Below are 26,843 nucleotides of genomic sequence, written 5' to 3'. Positions count from 1 at the left end.
CTGTTCCGTACCGATGCAGTCTTCCGTCGTAAATCTAAAGAACGATGTTAGTTGACTGTGCCCTTTACTGGTAGACAGATGACATAGAACTTACAAATGTCATGGTTCTTTCTGATGCAAAAGTCCGTGTCAATCCAAGGCGCTCAAGTATGCCGTGATGATAATAATAGTCGTGTCCATGTCTGAGCCTCTTGAGCTCACATTATGCAGCATTCCTGGTGGACATAACCAGGCCCGTAGTCCTCGATACCACGCTCAATCTCGTTCGCGCGCGCTTTCTCTTTGACCTCCTTTGCAAAATATTTCTTCATGTACTTTTGTAGCTCGTAGTCAAGATTCATCGCAGAAGCCTTGAGGACCACATCTGCTCTGCACAATGGGCAATGCTTCTCCTTTCGTCGCTGAATCTTGATGACACAACGGATACAGAATACGTGTTGGCAGTCGAGACGGACAGGCAAGTAAGCTACTGAGAAACAGACTGGGCAAAGATAGTCGTTCAGCTGGGGGACCTTGGATACGAGCTCTTGCGACATTTGTGCGCAGACATCTCGTGCAATGGTGCCTGCTAAGAGCTTGTCTGAGTGAACAACGGTAGGGAACTTTCTAGCAACTCCCAGTGCTGTTCGTTTGTCAAATTCTTTGGCGATGTCAGTATCTCGGGCTTGACAAGCAGTTGGCATATCCTACTTACTCTTGAGAATTTTGGCAACGGCAGTCTTGTTAAGCTCCTGGAACTGCATGTTCTTTAGAAGGGACGCATTCAAGTTGATGAAGCGGGTGAAAGCTGCCTTGCTCTCGGGAAGCTTGAAATCCTTGACGAGATTCTGCTTAGCGACCTGGTCCTGGAACCATTGCAGCTGCCTCAGGGCGACTTGACTTGAGCGTTCTCCATGGTCTTGTTCGTGGGTAGCGAAGAAGATCTCAGCATCCAAATACAGCTCGAAGATTTGTCGCCATCGTGCAAGATCTGTCTTTGAAAATCGCTTCGGCTTTACGACCTGTTCAACTTCTTTTCCAAGCGCTACGATTTCCGAGGTCATGGTTTTCTCTTCCTCCATTTGCAGAGCATCAAGGTTGTTGACATCGCTCTGAAGCATCTCGAAGAATTCGGCATCGAAAGTCAGGGGAACCTCGATGATTTCATACGTTCCTTCGGTCGTACCAGTAGCAGGTGAGGTCGGCGAGGCTGGGGTCGAGCCATTGCTTGTAGGCTCAGCGATGGATTCTGTTTGTTCGGAGTCGCTTGCTGGCGTTTCGGTAATTTTGACAGTCTTTTCGTCGGCGAGAGCAATGGCGAGCTTGTCGTTGGCTTCGTCAGCGAGCGCATCGACCGTTTCGGCGGAGGGTGCAGATGTGGTCTCGACAACGGTTTCGGCTTTTGCGGCATCCTTCACAGAGTCCGGGATTGGCGATTTAGTGACGGGCTCGACTTGCGCCGGTTGGTTCTGGGGGAGGTTGATTGCGATCTTGTTGAGAAAGTCGCGCGTGTTGGGCGCAAGCGAGGCATCGACGGGGACACCATCTTGAAGATGGACCTGTACGGTGAGTTTTGGGCGGAGGTGAGAGTCGGCACCGCCTGTGGAAAGTCAGTCAGTTTTGGGCTGAGACAACCGTTGAAAACGTTGGGGTCAGTCCGTCATGTCATACCGTTGAGTTTATACTTCAAGGCCACAGGAGACGTTTCATCGGGGTTGAGGAGCTCGCGCAACGTCTCAGGATCGAGTCCAAGCTCATGTAGCTCCCGCGCAACTTTCTTGAGACATTTCTTGAGCTGGCTATAGGGAATAGCATGATCTACCCAGTGAGCAGGGAAGTCTGTGAGGCTTAGTTAGACACTAGGGTGCACAGAAGTGATAGTATTGTGTAAATAAAGTATACTGAATATGAAACAACCCGAATACGAACAAAACATGTGAATTAGACGAACCTTGAGCTCGTAGAGTCTCTTTGAAATCGTGACCGAATTTCATGGTCGCCAAATTGGTGGAGCAGCAAATCCAGTGTCAGGAGTTTTCGCATAAGAGAGGCACGCGACCACTTGCAGTATAAGGCAGTTGGTGGCAAAAAGACGGGAAAAGACGAAAGAATAAGAGCAGACCAAGCGACGCTTAAGGCTGAAAGACTCGGATCGCAGGAGAAAAGCAGGGGAAGGATCAAGAATCAAGTCAGGGAAATGCGCCGCATCAAGGAGAAGGAGGAGGAGAAGAATAAGTGAGTGAGTGCCATTAGTTGACTCGGTAATTAATGAATGACCTCGTGTGTGGAAAAGATCGATATTGTATCAAAAGAGAATGGGAGGGAGGGAGGGAGAGACCTAACTTAATGCAGACTCGCCCACGTAAATATTGGCACCGATTTCGGGTAACTCATGGTCTTTTTCCCTCCGAATGGTGTCTTCCATTTGCTTTAGAAGAGGGAAGAAACGGGTAGGGATGAGCCTGGAGTGGGCTCTCGGCAATCTCTTGCCGGCAACGGTAGAGGCGTTTAAATTGAATGATACCTCTCATGAATCAGACCAACTGCGTCGTTCGACCTTTTTCGCTGACCGAGACTCGAGACTCTTTCAAGCCAGACCTAGACCAGATATTTTCGCATTCCCCCGATCGAGTTTTGCATTATGGACGTTGGTGATTGGCTCATCATGGTATAATCAGTGGTGCCATGGATGAAAAAGTGGTCAGATGACTGCTAAAATAAATAAATAAAAAACCCCAGCCTGTATGGCAATGCAAATCTGGTCAAAAAGTCATGATGCCAACAGCCAAGATGCAATAGATTGCCATGTCCATCCAATAACTGGACTATCGACGTCAAGGCCATCAAATTTCAGACGAACCGCGTCTGTGCTCTGTTAGCTCATCGATCACCCGTACAACTAGTCCATTCTCTTCAGCCTCGTGTGTGATCCAGGCTTTGCCATTGGTAGACCCAAGGTTTCTAGATCATTTCCTTGAGGAACCATCAACAGTGAAATCAGAGATGCAAATGGCATGAAGGCGTTGATCCGGAAAGCTCAGATGAGCTCTTGTAATTTACACCGGCATTAACCTGATTCATTCACCGTACGAAGGATATCTCATAATGGCGTAAGAGCGAAATGAAGGAGAATGGAGAACCTACTAATTGTTAGTCATGAATGAACCAAAGGTAGCGTTGTATCTGATTGAAAAGTAACGAATATTCAAGACTAGAGCAGCTCGTGTGGAAAGGGAACATGTGATAGTAAGAAATGATGTCAATCAAAAGAACGGCCATACTATACCCATTTAAGAATGAGACTGTCTTCCATAAACTTGTATGACTCTTTGTGAATCATCCGGCGTACAAAGTGAGATAGCATGGCGAGGAACAAATGAGCTTACACGCTTCTAATGGATCTTTTCTGGAAAACGAAAATAGCGGGGATACATCCTGCGGGGAGAAAGCAAACTTATTTTTATTTGGTCTGATTAAATTGTCTATCGTTGATTTTGCCCCGCGATGCCCCTCCTTCACACAAAGCTCCAAGTCAACACCTGAAATATATCATATATAAATCACTGCCTTTTTTAGTATTTATTTTCCGGAAACAACAGATTCGACCGAAACTCTCTCTGGCCCCGTGTTGCTCATTCAAGTAGTAGCCATGGGAGCCCAACAATCCTCAGAAAGCTCCAATGCTGGTGGCCCAGCTCCCGTCGCAAAAACTTGTTACTACGAACTGCTCAGTGTTGAGCGTTCTGCTACAGACGACGAGTAACTCTCTCCGAATATACCCCTCTAGGTCTTCCTACTGACCCTTTCTTGAATAGAATCAAGCGAGCTTACCGCAGAAAAGCACTCGAGCTTCATCCTGATCGCAACATCAATGATGTCGAGACCGCCACACGCCGCTTTGCCGAAGTTCAAACCGCTTACGAGATCCTATCTGACCCTCAAGAGAGAGCTTGGTACGATTCACACCGCGATGCCATCCTCAGTGGAAGAGACGGCGACGATGACGGCCAACCTACTACGTTCCGCAATGTGCGACTCACATCGGCTGAGGAGATCATGGGCTTGATCCGCAAGTTCAACGCTGCGGTACCCTTCGATGACGAGCCCACAGGTTTTTACGGAATCTGCAGGGAAACTTTTGAACACTTGGCCATGGAAGAGGAGGCTGCTGCTGACAACGACGACCTCGACGTCCGGGACTACCCAACTTTTGGATCCTCTGACGATGACTACGAGGATGTTGTGAAACCGTTTTACACCACATGGACTGGTTTCGCAACCGTCAAGTCATTCGCATGGAAGGATAAATATCGACTCTCCGATGCCCCCGACCGTCGTGTCCGCCGTCTGATGGAGAAGGAGAACAAGAAGATGCGGGAGGACGCCATTCGCGAGTTCAATGATGCTGTCAACTTCCTCGTCGGCTTCGTGCGCAAACGAGACCCCAGATACCTACCCAATTCGCAGACCCAAGACGAGCGCCAGACTTCCCTTCGAAATGCTGCTGCGGCCCAGGCCGCTCGATCGCGTGCTGCGAACCAGGAGCGCATGGCATCATTCGAGATTCCCGAATGGGCCAAGGCTCGATCCGACGACAATGGAGCAGAGGGGGGGTTTTCAGAATCTGAAGAGGAATCAGAGGTTGAGATTCTGGAGTGCGTCGTATGCAACAAATCGTTCAAAAGCGAGAAGCAGCTTGAGGCGCACGAGAAGAGCAAGAAGCACATCAAAGCTGTTCAACAACTGCGTCGGCAGATGAAGCGCGAAGGTGCTGAGCTGGAGCTTGATGAGGTGTCATCACCACATGAGGCAAATGCGAACAAGCAAAAAGATGTTGCAGCACAGAAAGACAATGTTAAAGAGGAGTCGTTAGGATCGACTCAAGGTGAAATTGTATCACCTTCTCCAGCGGATTCGTCTCTTGCCGCGACACCTGTTGAGTCTGCAGACGCATCAGACGACACCGACTACGCGCCCAGGGATGTTGTCGAGGAGAGAATAGCTTCAGCCAGCAAACTCAAAACGGCTGGCGATGTGCCTAACGAAGACGATGAACTATCAGCATCAGTGCAGGATCTATCTGTTGATGAGCCTGCGCAGGGCAAGAAGGTCGGCAAGGCCAAGGCGAAGCGCGCCAAGAAAGCTGCGGCTGCACAGTCGCAGAAAGAAGAAGTATGTTGATTGATGGGCATCCTTCTGATACAAGCTGACAACAGTTCATAGCCACGGTGCGGAGTTTGTGGGGAGACTTTCACTTCTAGAACCAGGCTGTTCGTCCATATTCGAGAGGAAGGACATGCGGAACTAAAATCAGTGACTGGTGGAGGCAAGAAGAAGAGGTGATTAAGGATCTAACGCACACGAGATGCATATTGCATTCGGCCATATCACCACTCGGCAGGTAACATCAGACAACAGACAGCGCGTGAATAACGCGTTGTATCACGCAGCCTGAAACGACAATATCGTGATAAGGAGTGTCATTCAAATCGAATTCAATGTCTATCCCGACGTAACGCCTGGTCCTGCCAATCATTATGGGGTGCAGGAAATTACAGCCAAAAAAAAAACGCCGGGCCCAATAACCAATCTAGGCCTCCTGAATGGTATCCGTATCATCGTCACTTAGCGTCTCAACTTCGTCAATTGCGCCTTCGCGGCCCTCGCTTGAGCCTCCGTGGACTGCGTTTCGCTGCGCCACATGGATAATCGACTTGCCTTGAACGTGCTTCACGCTACGCTTCCAGTCCTGCCAGTCCTCCTCGCTTCGAATCAGAAAACCTATCAGCATACTAGGATCCATCTCGCGGACATGGATGCGGCGCAGTCGAGCAGTATGACACGATTCTATCTCTTCGCTGGTGTAATCCATCGGGTTCTCGTGGTAGGGGAGGGCGGGCCTTGTATGATGAGGATCAAGGTAGAATAGGAAGGAACCTTGCGAGCCGATGAAGTAATGGGATGAGGATGGACGGCCTCTGCGCATGGTCAGTACTATGAATGTACGAAGAGTAGCATGCAGTACTCACCCTGCGATACCAACGGACTGCGGCATCTGAAGAGCTGCAATCAAAGCTTCCCAATAGACGGGAGTTATCTTATCTAATCCCAGCCGAGTTCCTACCAATACAAGCGTGGGGTGGAAGGCTTCGCCGGTTGGATTCGCAATTTTCATAAAGTCATCTTCGTAGACATCAGGCCCATCGCCAGTGGAGTATACCCTGATTGAGGGCTCATGTGAGTTCGCCAATGCTCTTCACGTTATGTGTTAGTACGGATATCGAGTGTAACGGTGGTGAGAACCCGGACGTACTGGATACAGCGGGCTGTTGCTGATGGACCAAACCATTCACCTGGATACTTGCCACACGCGCTGGCACCATGTCGGACAAAACTGTGGATTGAGTATGGAGCTCTTGGATCATCGGCGAAATCTTTGAGGATTCGACATTCTTCTTCTAGTGATTGTCCCTGACGCCAGTCTGTACGATGTTAGGCATGTGATATAGTCTAGTGTGGCGGGCGCTTTGACTTACCTCTCCCGAGGCGAACGAGTGCGATGGTGTTTGCAAGTAAACTTTGACCAGACCGAATCATGCATCCCCATCCGCTGTCTGATGAGAATGGGCTTTGATCCCCTAGTTGGCTCTTGAGTCTCATGGACAGTGACAGTGAAGATGTGGCTTGGGGGTTCGTGGAACGAGGAATGGGATCGAACTCGGATCTGTAAGTCATCCATATCCTTGATTCAAAATCGGTTATGAAGCCAGATGGCCATCCACCGTCATTCGACTGGTCGTCATATGCCAGTGATGATGAGAAACTGCTCGATATTGATTCTGGTGGGGTTTCTGGGGCATTTGTCGGTATGTTGGGCGATCGAGCTGTATCCTGATCTTCGGTGTCCGACTTTGGTGCTGGGGGCGGCGTCTGGGGATTGTGTTCATCGGACTTTGAGTTTTTCTTGTCGCTTAGCTTGTAGGAGCGTCCAAGACACCAGACTGGGTGATCGTGGGCAACATCGTTGGTAGGTTCTGGATCCCAGAACATCTGCACGATCCGTCGATAACGTCCTAGGTCGACATTGGCCATGGCGTTCTCCATGTTGATAGACATGGATCTCAAGCTTTCATCTGTTTTCTCGTTCGTTGTAGAACTGGAGGAACTTAGGAACGAGACACAATAAAAAATGTAAGAGAAGTGCCTCGACAAGGAGGCAACATGAGGCTTCTGGTGGGATAGAAGGCAGCAGATGGGAAACGGGCAGATGGGGTCCTGGCTATGGGTGAGCTTTGGCCTTAGCCTGGCAGTGGGGAGTCAGCTGGGGCCGGCGGGCGGCGGGGGAGAGACAACCCAGTAGCTTGTGACTCGCACCCGGAGGCCAGCCCGTGAGAAGCGCTGAGGTGGACTTCGGTTCCAGTGGAGCCAATATTGGCTGTAGGTACTCGGTACCAACGCACGCGATATGGGATCTGATGCACAGACCACCCGTGGCACGTCTCGACGTCAGACTCGATATCTGTTGAATTGCTTGAGTTGAGTTCACATAGCCTGTGGTTGATGGAAATGCTGGAATTTTTTGTGTTTCTGTACTTATGTAATCTGTTTACACGTATACATCCGCGTTTTCCTACATCCTCATCTCTTCTTATCATAGTGGGGTTCTGCATGTGTTTTGCGGGAAAGTCAACTTATCATACAATGATTGATCTTCTGGGTTCACTGGAATATTGGGTAAAACACGATGATGTCAGTTTACAACGTATAGGCATTTTAATATGCAAAAGATACAACCCATAGACACTTAATACATAAGAGAAAATATGCTCATATATTTAACAGTTTATTTTACATGTACTTTCTGTTGAAAATTGCAGATGTCCAGTTCTTGATATTGCTTCATGTTCCCACCCTATACCCAAAAATGGGTGACTGTGAATTCATCGGTACGTACCGCGACTGCCTGGCCGCACCCTGCCCCTAAGCTTTCCCGCAAACGCTCAAGCGGATCCGCCAAACAATACCGCCTCCCGCCTGTATCCTGCATCACGGCTTCTTTCAATGACACTTATCTATAGGACACGGAGCTCCACTATATTTTCCGAGCCAATCGATAGATCAGCGGCAACGCAAAGTCCACCGCGGGGTGACTCGTTTTCTTTGCCATCGACAAAGATCTGTAACATCTTTCTCTCACCCAAAAACCAGCATTATTTTTTATGGTGCCCAACTACTATAAAACTCAATCGGATCGCCACATTGGGCTCTCACAATGAAGGCCACCTCTCCCTGATCTTGCTATGGCCAAAAACAAGAGGGGAGCTCCCGCTTTCCGTGGCGCAAAGAACGCCAGGGGAGGACGAGGAGGCAGGGGAGCTTTTCGTGGAGGTGGGAGCTATTCATCAACGCCACCCCGAGTCAATTTTGTCAGAGAAGAAACTGGTACGGATCACCTTGAGGCGCAATGCGCACATGCTGAAGTGCCTGGACGCTGACCTGATATATTACAGCTGGATTCACACTTGCTGACGAAGCTCGCCAGACGTCGCAACATGATCATTCTACATGGGGCAATTCCAGCCTACGACTGCGACCAGTCACTTTCGTCAGCGCTGGACCTAGCGAACCTCTGAAGCATTTGGATGCGATTGTTGACCCAGCCGACGAGGAACTAGAAGCAATGACCGAAGAGGAAGAAGTGCACGAAAAGGAAGAGGAGGTCAAAGATGACCAGTTCGATGAACAGAGCTTTGAGGAATTCACCGACAAAGTTGACTTCATAGGCCCCGATGACCTCGAGGAAGCTATACAAGCCGAGACTGTACCTGAAGAAAGCACACCACAGGAAGTACCATTCTTCTTTGATCTCACAGGAGACCAGTTGCAAAAAAAGAAGGATCTACCCCCAGTGGAGATACCGGATAGACCATCATCGAGGAGCAGCACCTCGAGCGAGGAAGTGCTTCTCTTCAAGGGCCGAGGTGCGCAGAGAAACGTACAATCTGTGCCTGATATCGACATGGTGCAGATGCAGACTGAAATCCGTGTCGTCGAGCAGGCCATCATTGCTGAGCCGGCCCATTCAGCACAATCACCAGCTCCCGAACTGCAAACGGAACCAATCCGTAGCAAAAACCTATCCAAGAAGGAGAAAAAACAGAAGAAGCGCGAGAAACGCAACGCGAAAACCAAATTCGATGACGAGGAGGATGCCATTCTCGCCGATTACATCGCCAACCTCAAGGAAAACACTGAAGTTGATGATTACTTCAGGGAACTGCTCGAAGGTGGAAGACACTCGGACGATAGTGGCGTATCCGAGTCAGCCAACGCTGCAGGAGATGACACGGATGCTGATACAGACGATGCTGAAGCGACCAACGGAGATGAGGTCCCTAGCGAGATCGATGATGAGACACTCGCAAGACTGATCGCCGGCCAGCAACTTGGTCAAGATCTGGGTATGGAGGATGTACATTTCGGAGACTCTTCGAGCGACTCCGACTCAGACGATGACGACACTGGCAAGAGGACGAAACAGCGCCAGGAATTTGACGATGATTTTGATTTGATGGATTGGGATCGCCCCAGCCTGCGTCGGCGCAAAGGCAAAGGCGCTCGAGCTCAGATCAGCTTCAATATGTCCGATTCCGAACTGGAAGCATCTCTCCAAGCCAGCTGGAAGAGCGATCGTCTCAAGAAATCCGAGCGAAAGAAACAGCGAGAGGAAATGCGTGCCCTTGGCATGCTAGGCAAAAAAGACCCTGACGATCTTCGGGTCAAATATCCAGATGGAATGAACATGGACCAAGTCGCAGATGAGCTACAAACATTCCTGATGGGTTCTGACGAACAGTGAGTTATCATTAAGTTACTTATGACTTTTAACTGACTAGTTACAGACTTAATTTCCCCCCAATGGATAACAATGCGCGCAAGATGATCCACGAGCTGGCGAGCAAATTCAAGCTCAAGTCCAAGTCGATAGGAAAAGGCGACCAACGAAGACCGACACTTCATCGAACGAAGCGTACGCCTCCTTACGTCCCAGCAACCTTCGATCAAGCTCTCAAGCGCGTCAATCGCAAGTATCTTCCTCGCTCGGACAAGAAGGGCAAGAAAGGGAATCGCTTGCCGCCTGCTCGTGGTGGCACTTCCGTCGCGGCTGCTACATATCAAGACGGTGAGGTGGTTGGTGCTTCAGCGCCAGAATTGGGCATTGAGAATCGTGGAAGAGCGATGCTGGAGAAGATGGGCTGGAGCATGGGAACCGCGCTCGGAGCCTCGAACAACAAAGGCATCATGCAACCTGTTACTCATACAATGAAGCGCTCAAAAGCTGGACTGGGATAGAAGTTGGTCAAATGTTCATCATAGCCCTTTAAGAAGTTGGAGGAATGCAATACACTGTAGAGATTAGAAACCAGTGGCATCAGGCACACATGTAACAGTAAAAGGATGGGACACAAAGCTTATGTGCACGAATTCATTTGATCGAGACCCTATTCTCGATGTTTATTGTACAACCGCGAACCCCGTTGCCCGTGTGTGAAGACATTGCCCCCAGGAAATAAAACAAAACCATCCGTAACGCATTATGAGGCCCCTAAAACAGGGCTGGATCCCCGTGAAACCTCAGACTCATGACACCCTGATGCCACGCGTGAAAAACCAAATGCCCAAAACAAATCAAGCCATCAAAGCACTTATTTCGTCGAGGAGGAGTACTTGGTGACAGCCTTGGTACCCTCAGAGACGGCGTGCTTGGCAAGCTCACCGGGGAGGATGAGGCGGACAGAAGTCTGGATCTCTCGGGAAGAGATGGTGGACTTCTTGTTGTAGGCGGCAAGCTTGGAAGCCTCAGAAGCGACGCGCTCGAAGATGTCTGGACCAGAAGTCAGATCAAGTTGGACTAGAGAAGTAGATGAAGCGACATACCGTTGACAAAAGAGTTCAGGATGGACATGGCACGGTTGGAGATACCAGTGTCAGGGTGGACCTGCTTGAGGACTGGAGATGCAAGTCAGTAAACGCGTTACCAAAACAAGACGCGATTGAGATGGGAATTGGAACTCACCCTTGTAGATGTAAGAAGAGTAGGTCTCCTTGCGGGTCTTGGAGCGCTTCTTCTTGTCACCAGAGGCGGCAGTCTTCTTGCCAGCATCCTTCTTCTCAGGAGCCTTGGAGGCAGTAGCGGGAGCCTTGGAGGCGGGCTTCTTGTCAGCAGCCTTGGGAGCCATTTCGAAAGATGAAGAGGTTGGAAAAAGTGTGGGTTGGTTGTGTCGATTGAGTAAGAACTCGTGCGTTGAGTAAGTTGGTGTGAGGCGAGAAGATGCTGTTGTAGATGGGAAGTTGATGGCGAGAAGAGAAGATCGGGGAGTGGGTTGGGTTTTTGTAGCTGGCGCGTTGTCGGTGTTAGCGGGTTACTGATTGCCTGGGGGGCGTGCGCACGCGTGCTTGCTTCAATTGCGCGGGCCTGCTTAGCGGCTGGTGGAGGTGATCTTGGGAGGGGACCTGCCAGGCCAGCCCCTCTTTTCTGTTGCTGTTGGTGAAATAAAAATTGGGTGACGGTTCTTTTTTTTGATTGGCTCTGCGCACTCGCAATCACGCTGCGAGCTTTACAAGGTTGGCCCCCCCACAGCATCCTTTCCGTCATCGTTTGATGGGAGCATCCATTCCCGTTCCCATTTTCATTTTCATTTTCGCGTCGTGGTCTCTTTGCTTCCTTCATCCTCTTTCATCCACCTCCCAGCTCCCGCGTCTCAGCCCGGGTCATTATTCTCTTGCTCTTTGAATTCTTTCCTTTTACATATCACTTCTACTCATAGTATAGATACTTTTATCCAAAACATGTTGCTTGAATCCATCATGTCCATCTCGTGGACCTGTTTAAAATGTCGTGATGACTCCAGATATGACCGATTTTTGACGTGACAGTCCTGGAGGACTGTAGTAAGCGTGAAATCTACGTAAATCGAATCGTATACAGTCCAGATTCGGGTCCTTTGCGCCCAGATCGGTTCGAGCATCCCTGCCTACGCGTCCGTCTTTCTCATCAACGCGTCCGTTCCGTCATGAAGGAAGGCTCCGGACTGTGGCCCGTCACGGCCGCAACGCATCGCCATTCGGTGTCCGTCGTCGTGAATCCTGAGGATGCCGTCCCGGCTTCTCTCCACATCTGCATCCGTTTGAGTCCCGAGACGGAGATCTATAGGGCTATTGGCTCCGTCGTGACGGGTTCCTGACGGATCTCGAAGAGATCTGATAACGAAAAGCCGGGGATTTTGATTTGTGGACCGTTCACACATGCAATATACGTCACAGTACCTGAATCCGGGGTTCATGGAGTCAAATTGAGGCTTAAATCTATCTCCAAGTACTAAAAAAAAAAAATTAAAAATTTTGAAGTTGTATACACCTTTCAAAGGTGTATATGGGTCAAATCAAAGTGAAAAAAAAAGAAGAAAAAAAAAAGACAAATATGCCTTGGTATGACCAAGATGGATCAAACCTCACAAAACCATAATAATATATCAGACCAAAATGGGTCAAAGTAAAAGGTCAAAGATCAGACCAAGTTGGAACAACAACTTCAAAGAGACCAGGTGGAGGAATCAAGTCCAAAAAAAACCACGCAAACGAGAGCGCGACCGAGCAACAACAGAGCAACCGGACCAGACCAGTTTCAAACGAGATGAGCTGGACCTGGCAAAAGTTGACCAACGTGGGAGGCCAAAGGTATCGGAAAACTGCAGTGACTCTGACTGATTGTGAGTGTCCAACATGTCCTCCAATCATCAAATCGCTCCACGCACAGCAAAAAATGAGGACAGGAGGAAAAATGAAAATGGAGGACGAAAATTCTTGTGGTGCGGGCAAGGTGAGAGGAGAAAGCAGAATAACGCGCAAGTGATCTTGGTTGGAGAGATCAGACTTGACATGGGCGCGCGGGGGCCAGGGCATAACATAGAAAATCGGTTTTATTATTTCGCCGGGGGCCATTTTAGTGGACCATCGACCACTGACCAGTAATAGGTGTTGCAGGCGCGCCAGGGGTGCCCGATTTTATTTTTTAATGCGTCGAGGAGCTTGGTTTCCCAATTTCGCCAAATGCGGCTAGCCCCAAATCGCGTTGCCAGCTGCAAGTGAGTGATCTGGGATCAGAGCTCCCGACGCGCGAAAAGTACTTAACCTCTACGTCCCCCGCCAACGTTATCTCTTCCACTTCTCATCAACCAATTGTCATCACAACCACTCTCTTCGCCTCTTCCATCCATCTCAACAAAGTCTTTCAGACTCCTCAATCACTTCATTTTAATCTACCACCCCCAACCACCCAACCTTCAAAATGACTGGCGGCGGAAAGTCTGGCGGCAAGGCCTCTGGTTCCAAGAACGCGCAATCGTAAGTCTTACCTCTTCGCCTACTTTGACGCGCCTTTTCGATCGCATCTTTTGCTTTGATCTCAAGCTAACACTCTTCTCCAGGCGATCTTCCAAGGCTGGTCTCGCGTTCCCTGTTGGTCGTGTCCACCGTCTTCTCCGAAAGGGCAACTACGCTCAGCGTGTCGGTGCCGGTGCTCCCGTCTACCTCGCTGCCGTTCTCGAGTACCTCGCTGCCGAAATCCTCGAGTTGGCTGGTAACGCTGCCCGTGATAACAAGAAGACCCGTATCATTCCCCGTCACCTTCAGCTCGCCATCCGAAACGATGAGGAGTTGAACAAGCTTCTGGGTCACGTCACCATCGCCCAGGGTGGTGTCCTTCCCAACATCCACCAGAGTATGTTCTCCGCTTTGCTTCATCACTTTACACCATCACTAACATCCCTCCAGACCTTCTGCCTAAGAAGACGGGTAAGACTGGCAAGAACGCTAGCCAGGAGCTGTAAATGGTTCATTTGGTTCTTGTTTTTTCCATGCGATGGCTGGTTGTTTGGGTTGTCATGACAAAGGGGTCACGGTTTAAGGGTTCATACGGTTGTTTTTCATCAGTTTATTCGCGCGTTAGGGTTGTACAATAATCCCCCACGGCTATGGTCATGAAATAAGAATACTTCAAAGATCTACATCATCGCCTCTTGGTCCTGCTGTGAATGTTTTCGCCACTTGATATCATCATCTTATCTTGCGTGACTATGTCTTGCTCTCGCTGCCCTGAACTTGGCAAGCCAGCTGTTTGCAACTGCCATTTCCTTGTGATCCGCATTCAACTATCGCTTCCAAATAACCATTTGCTTGCGGTGATTAGCTTTCCAACATGCACCATCGATAAGATTCCCGGCGCTCGTACGAATAGAGTGTCAGTAAATGCTGATTCTTGTGGTTGAACCTCAACCTCGTTCGCACTGATGTGGTCCTTGAATGACCAAATTCATTTGATTCATGCTACAGTCCTCTCCGCGAGCCCATCTGTATCCTCTTCTATGTACATATATCCTCTCGTACAGCCCAAATAATCCAGTCGAGTTTTTAGTGTCGGTTGACAGGGTGTGGGGGAGCTGGTCACATATCAGTTTCCGGATTATCCATGGCAGGGTGCCACCGGGTAGGTACTCACGGTCGAGAACAGGCGACGGGAGGTTTCGCTCGTACTTGGAACCTGCGGCGGTATCATTAGCATTCTGCACATGACGACTCTTCCCGTATGCTGGCGAGACATACCTCCGGGGGCTGTCGGGGGAGTATAAGGGTCAGGGTGCTTCCAGCTCTCTAGCAGCTTCTCGGTCTCGGTCAATAGAGCCTGTGCATCGGAATCAGCGCCGAGATCATCTTCCAGTCGCCAATTTGTGACAAACCCTTTGATGCCGGGGATCGGTGACATTGCGGTTGGCCTCGAATAGTGAGCGAATATACATAGCCTGGCCACGCCACAGGTGTCGATGGACGGCCCAATCTAGCGCCAGCTTCAATGAGCGGCGGTAGAGGGATCTGGATATGATGACAGTCAGCGCATGGAGCTCGATGAATCGGCAATCGCTGGGCCGGCGGTTCGGGAGGAGGTAAAGGTTACTGACAAGGCAGCTCGTCGCGTCGACATGGTTTGTGAGGTAGTGAGAGTACGCGTGACCGGGCCCAGTCGAGAGAGGCTCCTCGCTATCGGGCAATTGGTCGGTTTTCGCGGGGATATCTGCCGTCTGGCGTTCGCTCGAGGGTTTCGTTGTTATGCTGGCCGTCTCGGTCGAGGTTGGGATACCACGAAGAATGTCGACAATGACGGCAAAGATTTGGTGCCTTGTTGCCTCGTTCCGATGAATAGCCGATCGGCTTCAACTACCCTGTACCTCGAAACAATATCGATTCAATGCATTACTCGTTCGACAGAGGCTTCTTGAACAAGCTGAACGGTCTTATGGGCTTCTATGTGTTAAATATAATGATAAAATCAATTAGAAGCTAGATCGAACGAAGCTGGCGGCTCGATCTTGATATCTTGATAATGATTGCTGATTTAACATGCATATGACAAGACAGTACTTGCAACTAACAAGTGGATTTGAAGAGAATGTCAAGCTCAGCTACCATGTCGGTGGCAATGAAAACCCTGCCTCAAAAGAATGAAAGCGAGTGAGAATTAGTTTTCCTTGAGTAAGTACAAAATTCATTGTTGCTGGTATCAGTATGAGCTATTCAAATGGTGCCAGAGACAGCCTGGTACAACAGCAATTGAAGTGCACGGACCAATATCCGAATTAGTTTTATGCGATATCCCATTGGTTGATCTTAAGCTGCCAGAACGAGGTAGCTTCGAGCTGAAACTGGGGAGAAGCCGCGCCACATATCGCATGTTGAGCCACACTCGCAGTACCTTGGCTCCGAAATATGACTTATACACTCCGGCAATAGTGCACTGACTGAGTGCATCGTAGTAAGAACTCTGGTACTGTCATTGAGCACTCGAACTTGAGGCCTCACTAGCCTCAGTTGCTGTGATATATCTGATGGAAGAGTAGTTGAGCTGGGTCCTTGTGTCTATTTGGCATTACATGAAGGCATGAGACATGATCGACATACTGAAATCTCGAATCCAGCAGCTACGGACTGCAGTAGGAGCAACGACAAGTACTCAGCGAATCCGGTCATTTGAGCTGATATGAGATGTTTATGATCAGCCTACTGGAGTCTCACTGGTAGCGCACTGAACGAGATGTATGCTGAGCTGGCTGATACAAAGTGGATGTTTGTAAAGCAAGAAAGGGGCACCCAAGCTGAAACCCTTTAATTTTCAGCTCACTAGAGTTTATACTAAACATGATGGACATTCCTAGAGTGAGGCGGAATATTACTCACACTGCACCACGGAGCAATGTCGCCTAAACGTGGTTTATAACGGGGATACCCAATCCACCAGCATGCTAACAACTACTTCACCATTATACCGAAACAATTAATTAGTAAATCTAAAAGCCAGAAAAGATACAGTGACATGTAGTGACATGGTGCTATATACGATTAGCTGTGGCCTAATTGAGGGTGAAGATGCAGCTGTTCCCAGGGCGACGGTGAAACCTGCGAAGCATGGAAGGCCTCTGGATGTGAGAACAAAAGAAGAGCTTCACCGATATTATACCAAGGGGCCTCAATCATACTGATAGGTTGTCCACCTGAAACTGCGAGCTGCGTGAATGTCTTTGTGTCCTAGGTCCGGCTAATGGCTAAGTATGAACACCGAAGGGTAAACTTCTGAAGTTGAGATCAGTACAGTCATGCTTTCTCGAGGCCTTACGCACCCCAGTGTCCAGTTTGAATTGACGGCCGTGCTGAACTCCTGAGAAAGGCTTCATGATATATAAAAAGTAGTACATACGTTCATACCGCGGATGAAGGACGAAGAAGCGAGACTGAATACAAGTCTAAAAAGGGGTGAACGGACAACCTGAACTTGTGAAAGCATTTCTATAGAGAGTGATACGATTCGTGAGGAGTTGCATAAAAGAATAGCTCTCAGAGTACAGGGTCTCAGGGATACTCACGTCACCAATGTAGCTGGCCCGAAGACTTGGGCATTGGGAGTGTTGGCACTTAACGATTTTTACCGTAAAAGTGGCTCATTGTGCATGGAGTACTCAATTGCTGCAAATTTCGGGTTGGTGTTAGATTTATGCTTGAGTTCCTCTTGGACAAAAGCTCGTTTCAAGAAGTCTGACTCACGGATGAAGTTCTTTCTCCCTGATCCTTGAGATTGTCATAGGGAGTGCGGACGTAAGACCAGCAAACCAGCGGATATGATAAGCAATGTGAGAGAAAACTGATGGTCCAGATATACAGTGACTCGATAGCGACATTCGCCAGACGATAAAATGTCTGAAAAGAGAGTGCCGCTGGTAACTCGGAAGCAAAAGTTACTATCAGGAACGATCAGACTTACAGTCACGACCCCTAGACCGGAAGTCGACGAAACACAACCCAAAGATGTTTCTATGTACCAAAGTTTAGACACTAAACATGAGCGAAAGTCTGTTGAACACCATGGATCTTGCCGTGAGAGTTGAAACGAAGAAAGGACTTGGCAGAGACTGGGTGATTGTGTGACGGCTGTAAGAACTTAATATGAACTGAAATGCCATCCCCAAGCCGAATCGCGACGTTGAAAGGCGAGTGTCAGGGCCCTCAAGAGGAGAGCTTGTTCTTCTGCCATGTTCCCCAGAGGAGTCACACTGGAGTCCCTGAGGACAGCAGAACTATACCGAGAGTCACTGAATTCGTCTGTGTCACTGATTATCTATTAGTACTCAGAAAAGTTTGACCAGGGCGCAAGGTTATCACACAAGCTCCGGACTTTGGTCTTGGTAGGGGCGAGGGGAATATTTTCGCAGAACAACCTGTCATCTTCCAATGGACTGAATGAAACCCAAAACTTCTCACTGACCTAGTCCAAAGACTGCTACTGTTATAGAGGCAGAATAAAGAGTAGAAAAGTGCCAATGGGGAACGAGAGTGGCCTTGGGAGATGATGTTACAGCAAGCAAAACCAGCACAGAATAGGCGAGAATACTCGTATTCTTATTCATGTAGATCAACCGACGAAATCCGACTTGGGCATCAATATTGCTAGTATTGCACCTTGAAGTCCCCCTGAAATACTGGTCAGTACGACTACTCATACGCATCCATGATACACAAATCCGAAACACTCTGTACCTTGGAAGACGAAATCTCAACAAGGAATTGAACGAGAGGTGGGAGCGCAACCAAAAGCTAAGCGACAACATTCACGACACTGCATGTGGAGCGAGTGAAACTGGTTCCCGGGCATCATCAGTTCATACTCAATCTTGGCTGAGAAAGGCCACAAGGCCAGCCCAAGAGAGACCAACATGAGAAGCTGGCATTCTTTTCTAACAAGAACTGAAATCGAATTGGCGCTTGTCGGTGAAGGATGGGGTTTTCACACATATTTGACAGGCATCAAACCCAATCACTGTACTTCTGGCAGCTGTGATGCCTGAGCAACAGTCCGAGGACAAAGCTTTATACGCGAATGATACGCCGGATCATCTTTGGTGATCAAAGACTTTGTGCTGGAGAGGCGTTGCTAGGCGTAACCACTGAAGGAGGACTAGAATACTTTCACGCCACTGATTGGCAAGGGACCTGAAAGCCATAAAGGGCACAGGGAAGAAGGATGTATTCAGTACAGAAGATCTCTCCTTATCCTGTCTAGCCACCTCAGAACCGTGAGGGAAAAGCTGATGTCCCATTGACACGACTGGGCTGGACCAATAGCCAAAACAAATCTGACGTCTCGCTGCTCTGCAAACAATAAGAATCAAGACGGCCTCAATCACCATCAGTGGTAAGTGGGCATATGGTTGTGTAGGCTCTACGTATCGTTGTTTTCTGCCAGGTACGCCAACCTTTTGACAGTTCGATATGCATCAAGTTGCTGTGGGAAAATACGGTTTATCACTACTCCATGGCACGCACATGTGAAACTGGACGATTACAAGGCAATGGCCAAGATAGACACAGAACTTTGCGCACACATCAAAGGCCAGTATAAACACAGGAGGACACTAGCAATAGATTGAGAAAAGGAAAGCATCATGAGCTTTGGCTTAGACATTACAAGCCCTTGAACATTTTAGCGTGTTATTAGAATTGACATTCAGAGGAAGAACAGCGTTGTTAATGTGCATGTTCTCAAGTGGCTGGAGCTGTAGTGAATGGAAGCTTGCATCATTACCAACTTTCTCATTTCTCGCTTGCAAGTCCACGACCAACCCATATTGCAACTTGGATGGACCCTTATCGCGGAGAGCGATAATGCTTCATTAAATGCAGAATGTTTCCCGTCTCAAGTCGATATGCTCGGTATTTTATTAAATCGTGCAAATACGATGCCGATGTATGAGATCTACAAGTGAGCAGCTGGTGTTTTAAAGAGAGTCAATATGCATAGATAACAAATATTGTCGAGAGCTCAGTAAGGATATTCATAAATACAGGCAAACAGGTAGAGAGATTGTTGCGAGTCTTATGCAATTGAATGGCATGCAGGTTTATGCACTGAGAGTTATGCTTACCAGCCTCACTTTACTATCTTATCCATTCTCGCACTACGGCATTGATTAATGTACCTTTCTCGCAAGGTACAAAGGAGCTAAGCTTATCAACCCCACGTTTGGAGGTGGACAGAGCTGCCAGTAACATGGATATGCAGATAAGCGAGGATTGAAGTAGCAGATAGGTAATTATAATGCTGGCCTGTAAGCCACTATAATCCAGGGGGTTATAGAGGGTTTTCTAGCAGCTTATAAGGCAGATATAGTAATATAACTACTAGTAATATAAAGGTTATTATAAATATTTTTAATTTATTATATAAAACTTAATATATTATTATTTTTTTATATTACCTAGGTGATCTGGATCTGTATAACTAATCAAGCTGATTAGGCTGCATTTAAAGACAGCCATCCTGACTAGGCTTGATCTGCCCCTCGAAGAGAAGTTTATCCTAATGGCTTTGGCCATCTTATATAATACATAGCAATCTTTGCCCTTAGCTTGCTTTAGCACCGGTCTAATTATATTAATAAGATTATAATTAGTTATATAATAGCCCTAATTAGGCTATAGGCTATTATATATAGTAGGTATTATATTAGTGGCTATAATTAATATTAGTAAGTATAATTAGAAGAGAGGAAGTTAGTTTAGGGAATATATTTTATAATAAATAGGCTAGGCATAGTATTCCTTTAGGTAGGATAAAGAAAGAAAGATAACCTAACTGCTAAGAGGTAATTAATATTAATACTACCTAGTTAAGGTAATAATTATATTATTAAGGTAAATAAACCTTATATAATTTTAAATTCTATAATAATAGCCTATTATAAAGGTTTTACCCCTAGTTTAAATCACTGCTTTTCTACTAATTTTACTAAATCTATTCTTATATATAAGGTTAATTAATTATATATAATATTATATATATTTAATTAATAAAGTTATAACTTCAGGTTAATCTGACTTTTACTAACTAACTTATATAAAAGTTAACCTAATTCCTTTAATTCTAACTTTAATAAAATTTCTAAACCCTGCCTTTATCTTATATTTATCTTTACTTCTATATAAGAGGGAGGATATAAAGTACCTATTTAGCCTTAATAATTATAGTCTTAAGCTACTCTTTATACTAGGCTAAGTTACCTATAAATATAATAAGGAAAGCTATCTCTTTTGCCTTAAAAGACTAGCCTTATTATAAGGCTTCTTCTAGCTTCTTTAATCTAGCTAGCTTTCTAGCTAGCTAGGTTAAAGATATTATATTACCTAGGTAACCTAGATCTATATAACTAATTAAGCTAATTAGGCTATATTTAAAGATAGCTATCTTAACTAGGCTTAATCTGCCTCTTAAAGAGAAGTTTATCCTAATAGCTTTAGCTATCTTATATAATATGCAGTAATCTTTGCCCTTAGCTTGCTTTAGCACTGGTCTAATTATATTAATAAGATTATGGTTAGTTATGTAATAGCCCTGATCGGGCTGCAGGCTGTTGCGTACAGCAGGTATCGTGTTAGTGGCTATGATTGATGTCAGCAAGTGTGACCAGAAGTCAGTTTGGGGAACGTACTTAGGAAGTGTGATGGATGGACCAGGCGCGGTATTGTCTTAGTCCTTTGGGTGGGATGAAGGAAGAAGGGTGACCTAACTGCTGAGAGGTAACTGGTATTAATACTGCCTGGTTAAGGCAGTAATTACGCCATTAAGGCAGATAAACCTTATATAATTTTAAATGCTGTAATAATAGCCTGCTATAGGGGTCTTACTGTTTAAGCCTTTATAGAAAAGTTAAAAAGCTTAATAGCCTTATATAAGGCTAATAGTAAGGAAAAAAAAATAATCTTTATAATTATATTATATATATCTTATAGAATTCTTATTAATTACTAAGGATTAAAGAACTTTTATATTAGTTTATAATAAAATAATTAATTATAAAAGGGTTAAAATACTAAGATATTAATTTAAGATTAATAATTAAATATCTTAGTCCTTTAACCTTAATATATTAATATATATTCCTATTAGTATATAAATATACTTATTATAACCCTATAGAACTTAGCTTATTAATTATTAATAAAACCTTTTTATATTAATTAAGCCTAATATATATTAAATCTACTATTTAGAAATATAATACTTAATAATACTTAGTACTATGCCTTATATAATCTGCTAATAATAAACCTAGTATAGCTAAGTTTATTTATAGTTAAAAACTAATTATTATAATAAATATTTAAATTATATTAAATTTTAAAGATATTTAAATATTTCTTATAAGGCTAATTAATAACACTTTTAAAAAAAAGAATTATAATAAGGCTTTATAATAAATTAAGTAAACTTTAAGTAAATTTATATTTATAATTATTTTATTTAAAGTAATATAGTTAATTATAAATACTATTTAAGTTATTTATATTAAATAGTTTTAATATTTATTATACTTTTAAATAAAATCTAGTTTCCTTTAAAAAGTATTAAAGACAACTAAGTAGTAAACTGCTATTATAAACTTATTCTAGGAGATCTTTTAAATAGTGCTCTATGGCATCCTTAGCCGAATTATAAGATAAAAGCCTTGCCGAATACTTCCTAGACTATATATATATACTAAAGTTGACTTTTTCTTAGAGAAGGATAAGTGGTTATATTTAACTGAGAGCCCTTTATTTAACAATAAATCTTTGCTTAACGGGATTCTCTACATTAGATATATAGTTCTCCCAATTGGTCTCTAGTACTTCAGCAAGGTTAAACGCGCCGCCGAGTATTTCAAAACGATTTGATTTGCGACAACGCCGCATAATCAGCTTGTTCATATCTTGAAAACCATTCCATGACACCAAGTTGCAGATAATATCGCCTTTTGACCATTGTATCTTTGACTTTGGTTTAATAGTATTATGATGCATGTCATCCGCGGCCATTGGCTGATCATAAGAGAATTCATGTGTTTTTCGACCCACAAATTCTACACAGCCCTCGTCGGTAACGTGTACGTTGAAATCGCCATAAGGTCTAGATGTAATATTAGGCCGCTTAACGATCCGCCAATCTGGGACCCACGAGGGTAGGTGATTCTGAGCCTCTGCCGTTCCTCTGCAACCATGGCTTGCTGCAAGGAGAATCTCGGCACCTTTTCCGACATTGATCATATGGACAGCGAATCGAATGTAGTTCTCTTCGACAGATTGTGCGTAGTTTACAAGAAAATCAGAGCCGACAGATGTATGCGGCCACCCTAGTGTCAAAAACGCCGCTATTCGGTCTCGGTCATCCATGCCAGCGAAGCCATAAAAGTTCTCAATGCTTTCTAACACTGAATCAAAATTCGAGATGTTTCGCCATATAAGTAGTCGGTATGCCGATAATTCCTGCAGCGAATTACAATCTTCCTCGTGAGAGGTTGATAGCGTCTCTAAAGCAAGTGAGAAGTCCTTCCAACTTAACTGGTGACAACCAAAGTGAATTGTGACGTCTCTGGCGTTATACGCTTCTTGGATGATCCAACGTCGAGAAAACCATGGCAGCTGAAGGAAGGCTTCGATGTCCTCACAGGTAATGTCAATTGTCTCTGACGTAGTTATCGACATAACATCGTGGTTGAAGATATCTAAGACTTTTAATAAAGGCGGTAGGCTCCACGCGAGGCGACCCTTCCGCCATGGATGTAAAGTTCGAGCTGGAGAGGCCCATAGGAATAGCTGGTGGAGTCTATTATCCTTTTCTGGAGATAAACCTTTACCCAACCATATAATCACAGATCGGGCGGTTGAATATATTTGACCCATCAATGGGATCTGTGCCGACTTTTCTGTATTATCCAATTGATTAATGCAGATCGAATCTACCCAGAGAATCCTCGGTGCATTAGAGAGAAGACGACGAAGGGCATCATAGAGGTTTTGGCGAATCGAAAACCTCTTTCCTCCTAGAATTATATCTTGAGACACGAGAGGGTCTCCCCAAGTATAAGACAGTGCTTCGAACATGCCAACCTCTTCATTGCCAAGTGGGTATTCTTCGAGATCTCCCGTAAGTGGGTTACAAACGGCTTGAGACGGATTTAGATGCAGTAATCGAATACATATAGAGTTTGGGCATGCATAGAGAGGCTTGTAAGAGAAAAGTTGGGCGGACATTGTTTAGAGGGACTAGGTCTCCGTAGTTAGGGGTACAAGCTGGGATAATAAATATACTATACGGTTTCTTTAAAAAAGTAGAATCAACATCTAAAGTGAGAACCAAGTATGAATAATATTACAGCCCCGCACGTGTAGCACGTGACACCTGCCTTTTCTACTGATAAGGGAAAGTGGATACATAGAAGTAGAGAAGAAGTAGAGGTAATATAAAATCTCATAGTCTAGGCTCTATTATTAAACATATCCCTTAGTTTAGTTTACTTATTATATCATAATCTCATTATATAATTTATATTAATAAATCTTTTTTTCCTAATATATAAGCTATTAATATATATAAGTATAGTAAAATTAGGGTTATAATACTTATATAAAATAAAAAATAAAAGTTTTAATATATATTAAATATATAATAAGAATTAACTTAGAAGAAGATAAAATTAAAAAAATTAAAAAAATAATTAATATTAATATTTAATTTAAAAGAAAAAATATAATAATAAAAATATAAATAAGAAAGAATATAATAATAAGAAATATAATAAAATATAATTTAAAAGTTAAAATATTAATTTAATAATATAAAAAGTTAAGCTAAAGGCCTTATAGTAAGATAATAAAATAAGGTATTTATTTTTAATATAATATAATATAAAGTATTATATATTATATAAAAAAATATAATAACCTTAATATTAAGTCTTAATAGATTATATAACTATTATCTTAAACCTTAAGATTTAATTAAATAAGTAGCTTTAATTTATATATATAAAAAAATATTTTCCTTATTTTTAAAAGGTTAAATACCTTTTTTATTATTACCCTATTAAGGTAATTATTATTAAGGCTTTAATCTTAAAAGATTATATTAAAATAAATTAAAACCTTAAACTTTATTATAAGATATATTATTATATAATTACTATTAATAATAATTAACCTAGCCTTAGTTATTTAACCTTAGTAATTAATAGTTATATAATTAATCCTTTAATAAATTTTAATAATATTAATATTAAATATATCTTAAGTTTATATTCTTTTTTTTTAGAATAATAAGATTATAAGTAAATACCTATTATATATTAAGAAATTATAGTTAATATAGTAAGTTTATTTTATAATTTTAATTATTAAATATAACTTTTTATTATTAAAAATAATATATTTCTTATTAAATATATAATTAAATAAAAAAAATATTAGGAAACTTAATTAATTACTTAAAAAAAGATTATAATATATTAAGGTAGTAATAAGCCTTTATTAATAATATTATATTAAGTAATAATAATAATATATATTAAATATAATTTATAAAATAAAAATATAAAGTTTAATTAATTAAATAAATAATATAAATATTTTATTATAAGAATTAAGGGCTATTATTAAATAAAAGAAAAAAAAAAAAGAAAAAAAAAGAGAAATAGTAAATTAAGAAAAAAAAGGTTTTAGTATTTAAGAAAAGACTATATATATATAAAGCTTATAGCTAAGTTAATAAGTTAAGAATATAATAAATTAAAGTATAAGATAATATAATAAGAGAAATATAAGTTAAGGATAAATATAATTAGATAATACTTAAGATATAAACTTTATATAAATACTAAAAATAATAATATTTTAAAGTAAATCCTAAAAATTAAATTTAAAGATAAAAACTTTAGAATATAAAATATAAATTCCTAGTTTAAACTACTGCCTTTTTACTAATTTCACTTTATCTATTCTTATATATAAGGTTAATTAGTTATATACCCTATTATATGTATTTAATTAATAGAGGCTAGTTATAACTTTAGGTTAATTTAATATTTATTAACTAACTTATATAAAGGTTAACCTAATTCCTTTAATTCTAACTTTAATAGAATTTCTAAACCCTGCCTTTACCCCGTATTTATCTTAGAACTCTATATATAGACTTCCTATCCCTATGCTCTTATAGTTTAAGACTATAATTAGGCTAGTTTTTACTAATTTAGAAGTAACCCCCCTTTAATAATAATAACCCTTTTAGATATATTAAAGAGCTACTTTTTATATATAACTAAGTTTAGACCTATAAAGGTAATAAGAAAGGCTACCGAATTTAACTAAAAATAATAACCTTCCCTTAGGCCTATTTTTAAGTGTTTAAGACCTAATAGCTTAGAATTAACCTAATTTAAATTAATTAAATTAATATAATATTTCTAAATTATATAACTAATTAACTAAATTAGGCTATAATTAAAAATAATTATCTTAATAAGGTTAGATATATATCTTAATAAAAGGTTCTTCCTAATAATAATTATTATTATATAAATTTCCTTAAGTTTTTTTTTTATTAGTTATATCTAAGATAGGCCTAATAGCTAGATTAAAGTTATAGCTAGTTATATAATAAGTATTTTTCCCCCCTTATTATTAGCTTTATATAAGGCTATTAAGCTTTTTAATTTTTCTATAAAGGCTTAAATAGTAAGACCCTTATAGCAGGCTATTATCACAGAATCTAAAGTTATATAAGGTTTATCTGCCTTAATGGCATAATTACTGCCTTAACTAGGCAGTATTAATGCCAGCTCTTAATAAGTTAATTTAAGTATTATCTAATTATCTTTATTTTTAATTAATATTTCTCTTATTATATTATCTTATAACTTAATTTAATTTATTATTAACTTATAAAGCTAGCCTTAATTTACCAATATTTGTAGTTTTTCCTTAAATATTAAAACCTTTTTCCTTAATTTGCCTTTTTCTTCTTTTTTTCCTTCTTATTTTCCCTTCCTTATCCTATAATAGTCCTTAATTCTTATAATAAAATATTTATATTATTAATTTAATTAACTTGACTTTTTCCCTAGTTTAAACTACTGCTTTTTTACTAATTTTACTTTATTTATTCTTATATATAAGGTTAATTAGTTATATGCCTTATTATATATATTTAATTAATAGAGGTTAATTTAATTTTTACTAACTAACTTATATAAAAGTTAACCTAATTCCTTTATAAAACCCTGCCTTTACCTTACATTTATCTTAGAACTCTATATATAAACTCCCTATCTATAAGCCCTTATTAATTTAAAAGCAGCTCCTTCTTAATAGTAATAACCCTTTTAGAAATATTAAAGGGCTACCTTTTATATATAATTCAGTTTAGACCTATAAAGGCAGTAAGAAAGGCTACT

The 26,843-nt window shown here is 42.8% G+C and overlaps 8 protein-coding genes across 8 annotated transcripts; 3 read left to right on the top strand and 5 right to left on the bottom strand.

Moving 5' to 3' along the window:
• Positions 1-30: 30 nt before the first annotated feature.
• Positions 31-2,293, bottom strand: FOBCDRAFT_15760 (SPX domain-containing protein). Its single transcript, XM_054703373.2, has 5 exons — positions 1,931-2,293; positions 1,651-1,818; positions 695-1,579; positions 95-640; positions 31-34 (listed from the first exon to the last, which is right to left on the bottom strand). The coding sequence occupies exons 1-4, from the start codon at positions 1,971-1,973 to the stop codon at positions 198-200; spliced, it is 1,539 nt and encodes a 512-aa protein (XP_054559348.2). The 5' UTR covers positions 1,974-2,293; the 3' UTR covers positions 31-34; positions 95-197.
• Positions 2,294-3,522: 1,229 nt separating this feature from the next.
• On the top strand, positions 3,523-5,446 carry FOBCDRAFT_15746 (uncharacterized protein). The gene is made up of 3 exons (XM_031173715.3): positions 3,523-3,738; positions 3,795-5,151; positions 5,203-5,446. Exons 1-3 carry the CDS (start codon positions 3,629-3,631, stop codon positions 5,320-5,322), a joined length of 1,587 nt encoding a protein of 528 aa, XP_031050500.2. The 5' UTR covers positions 3,523-3,628; the 3' UTR covers positions 5,323-5,446.
• FOBCDRAFT_15742 (uncharacterized protein) lies at positions 5,183-7,233 on the bottom strand. The gene is made up of 4 exons (XM_031173713.3): positions 6,516-7,233; positions 6,293-6,461; positions 6,009-6,233; positions 5,183-5,957 (listed from the first exon to the last, which is right to left on the bottom strand). Exons 1-4 carry the CDS (start codon positions 7,093-7,095, stop codon positions 5,570-5,572), a joined length of 1,362 nt encoding a protein of 453 aa, XP_031050498.3. The 5' UTR covers positions 7,096-7,233; the 3' UTR covers positions 5,183-5,569.
• An 828-nt stretch (positions 7,234-8,061) lies between these two features.
• Positions 8,062-10,497, top strand: FOBCDRAFT_315719 (uncharacterized protein). Its single transcript, XM_031173712.3, has 3 exons — positions 8,062-8,421; positions 8,490-9,834; positions 9,882-10,497. The coding sequence occupies exons 1-3, from the start codon at positions 8,280-8,282 to the stop codon at positions 10,330-10,332; spliced, it is 1,938 nt and encodes a 645-aa protein (XP_031050497.2). The 5' UTR covers positions 8,062-8,279; the 3' UTR covers positions 10,333-10,497.
• On the bottom strand, positions 10,452-11,475 carry FOBCDRAFT_176848 (histone-fold-containing protein). Its single transcript, XM_031173710.3, has 3 exons — positions 11,057-11,475; positions 10,918-10,989; positions 10,452-10,864 (listed from the first exon to the last, which is right to left on the bottom strand). The coding sequence occupies exons 1-3, from the start codon at positions 11,217-11,219 to the stop codon at positions 10,686-10,688; spliced, it is 414 nt and encodes a 137-aa protein (XP_031050495.1). The 5' UTR covers positions 11,220-11,475; the 3' UTR covers positions 10,452-10,685.
• Positions 11,476-13,100: 1,625 nt separating this feature from the next.
• On the top strand, positions 13,101-14,045 carry FOBCDRAFT_215087 (histone-fold-containing protein). The gene is made up of 3 exons (XM_031173708.3): positions 13,101-13,383; positions 13,467-13,759; positions 13,813-14,045. The coding sequence occupies exons 1-3, from the start codon at positions 13,328-13,330 to the stop codon at positions 13,866-13,868; spliced, it is 405 nt and encodes a 134-aa protein (XP_031050493.1). The 5' UTR covers positions 13,101-13,327; the 3' UTR covers positions 13,869-14,045.
• Positions 14,008-15,181, bottom strand: FOBCDRAFT_215086 (NADH dehydrogenase 1 beta subcomplex subunit 9). The gene is made up of 5 exons (XM_059609400.1): positions 14,994-15,181; positions 14,775-14,907; positions 14,641-14,719; positions 14,537-14,578; positions 14,008-14,477 (listed from the first exon to the last, which is right to left on the bottom strand). The coding sequence occupies exons 1-5, from the start codon at positions 15,014-15,016 to the stop codon at positions 14,449-14,451; spliced, it is 306 nt and encodes a 101-aa protein (XP_059464175.1). The 5' UTR covers positions 15,017-15,181; the 3' UTR covers positions 14,008-14,448.
• A 6,989-nt stretch (positions 15,182-22,170) lies between these two features.
• Positions 22,171-23,699, bottom strand: FOBCDRAFT_257182 (heterokaryon incompatibility protein-domain-containing protein; the record flags this gene model as incomplete). The annotated part of the gene is made up of 1 exon (XM_059611199.1): positions 22,171-23,699. The coding sequence occupies exon 1, from the start codon at positions 23,644-23,646 to the stop codon at positions 22,171-22,173; it is 1,476 nt and encodes a 491-aa protein (XP_059466777.1). The 5' UTR covers positions 23,647-23,699.
• Between the last annotated feature and the right edge of the window lie 3,144 nt (positions 23,700-26,843).

This window comes from Fusarium oxysporum, chromosome II, assembly GCF_013085055.1.
Source record: "Fusarium oxysporum Fo47 chromosome II, complete sequence".
NCBI lineage: Eukaryota > Fungi > Ascomycota > Sordariomycetes > Hypocreales > Nectriaceae > Fusarium > Fusarium oxysporum.
Note: the sequence above shows the minus strand (reverse complement) of the source record. Positions and strands in the feature narration are given on the sequence as shown.

Bases quoted from the DNA above. Each gene is read 5' to 3' on its own strand.
- FOBCDRAFT_15742 (XM_031173713.3), bottom strand. From the start codon at position 7,095: ATGTCTATCAACATGGAGAACGCCATGGCCAATGTCGACCTAGGACGT. The intron at 6,462-6,515 runs GTAAGTCAAAGC...AACATCGTACAG, and splicing joins ACTCGTTCGCCTCGGGAGAG to ACTGGCGTCAGGGACAATCA. The intron at 5,958-6,008 runs GTGAGTACTGCA...GACCATGCGCAG, and splicing joins CAGTCCGTTGGTATCGCAGG to AGGCCGTCCATCCTCATCCC.
- FOBCDRAFT_15760 (XM_054703373.2), bottom strand. From the start codon at position 1,973: ATGAAATTCGGTCACGATTTCAAAGAGACTCTACGAGCTCAAG. The intron at 1,819-1,930 runs GTTCGTCTAATT...TAAGCCTCACAG, and splicing joins AGAGACTCTACGAGCTCAAG to ACTTCCCTGCTCACTGGGTA. The intron at 1,580-1,650 runs GTATGACATGAC...GACTTTCCACAG, and splicing joins CTTGAAGTATAAACTCAACG to GCGGTGCCGACTCTCACCTC.
- FOBCDRAFT_176848 (XM_031173710.3), bottom strand. From the start codon at position 11,219: ATGGCTCCCAAGGCTGCTGACAAGAAGCCCGCCTCCAAGGCTCCCGCT. The intron at 10,990-11,056 runs GTGAGTTCCAAT...TTGCATCTCCAG, and splicing joins CTCTTCTTACATCTACAAGG to TCCTCAAGCAGGTCCACCCT. The intron at 10,865-10,917 runs GTATGTCGCTTC...CTTCTGGTCCAG, and splicing joins CCTGAACTCTTTTGTCAACG to ACATCTTCGAGCGCGTCGCT.
- FOBCDRAFT_315719 (XM_031173712.3), top strand. From the start codon at position 8,280: ATGGCCAAAAACAAGAGGGGAGCTCCCGCTTTCCGTGGCGCAAAGAAC. The intron at 8,422-8,489 runs GTACGGATCACC...GATATATTACAG, and splicing joins TTTTGTCAGAGAAGAAACTG to CTGGATTCACACTTGCTGAC. The intron at 9,835-9,881 runs GTGAGTTATCAT...GACTAGTTACAG, and splicing joins CTGATGGGTTCTGACGAACA to ACTTAATTTCCCCCCAATGG.
- FOBCDRAFT_15746 (XM_031173715.3), top strand. From the start codon at position 3,629: ATGGGAGCCCAACAATCCTCAGAAAGCTCCAATGCTGGTGGCCCAGCT. The intron at 3,739-3,794 runs GTAACTCTCTCC...TTTCTTGAATAG, and splicing joins CGTTCTGCTACAGACGACGA to AATCAAGCGAGCTTACCGCA. The intron at 5,152-5,202 runs GTATGTTGATTG...AACAGTTCATAG, and splicing joins CACAGTCGCAGAAAGAAGAA to CCACGGTGCGGAGTTTGTGG.
- FOBCDRAFT_215086 (XM_059609400.1), bottom strand. From the start codon at position 15,016: ATGTCGACGCGACGAGCTGCCTT. The intron at 14,720-14,774 runs GTTTGTCACAAA...TCCGATGCACAG, and splicing joins CCGATCCCCGGCATCAAAGG to GCTCTATTGACCGAGACCGA. The intron at 14,579-14,640 runs GTATGTCTCGCC...ATACCGCCGCAG, and splicing joins TCCCCCGACAGCCCCCGGAG to GTTCCAAGTACGAGCGAAAC.
- FOBCDRAFT_215087 (XM_031173708.3), top strand. From the start codon at position 13,328: ATGACTGGCGGCGGAAAGTCTGGCGGCAAGGCCTCTGGTTCCAAGAAC. The intron at 13,384-13,466 runs GTAAGTCTTACC...ACTCTTCTCCAG, and splicing joins GGTTCCAAGAACGCGCAATC to GCGATCTTCCAAGGCTGGTC. The intron at 13,760-13,812 runs GTATGTTCTCCG...ACATCCCTCCAG, and splicing joins CCTTCCCAACATCCACCAGA to ACCTTCTGCCTAAGAAGACG.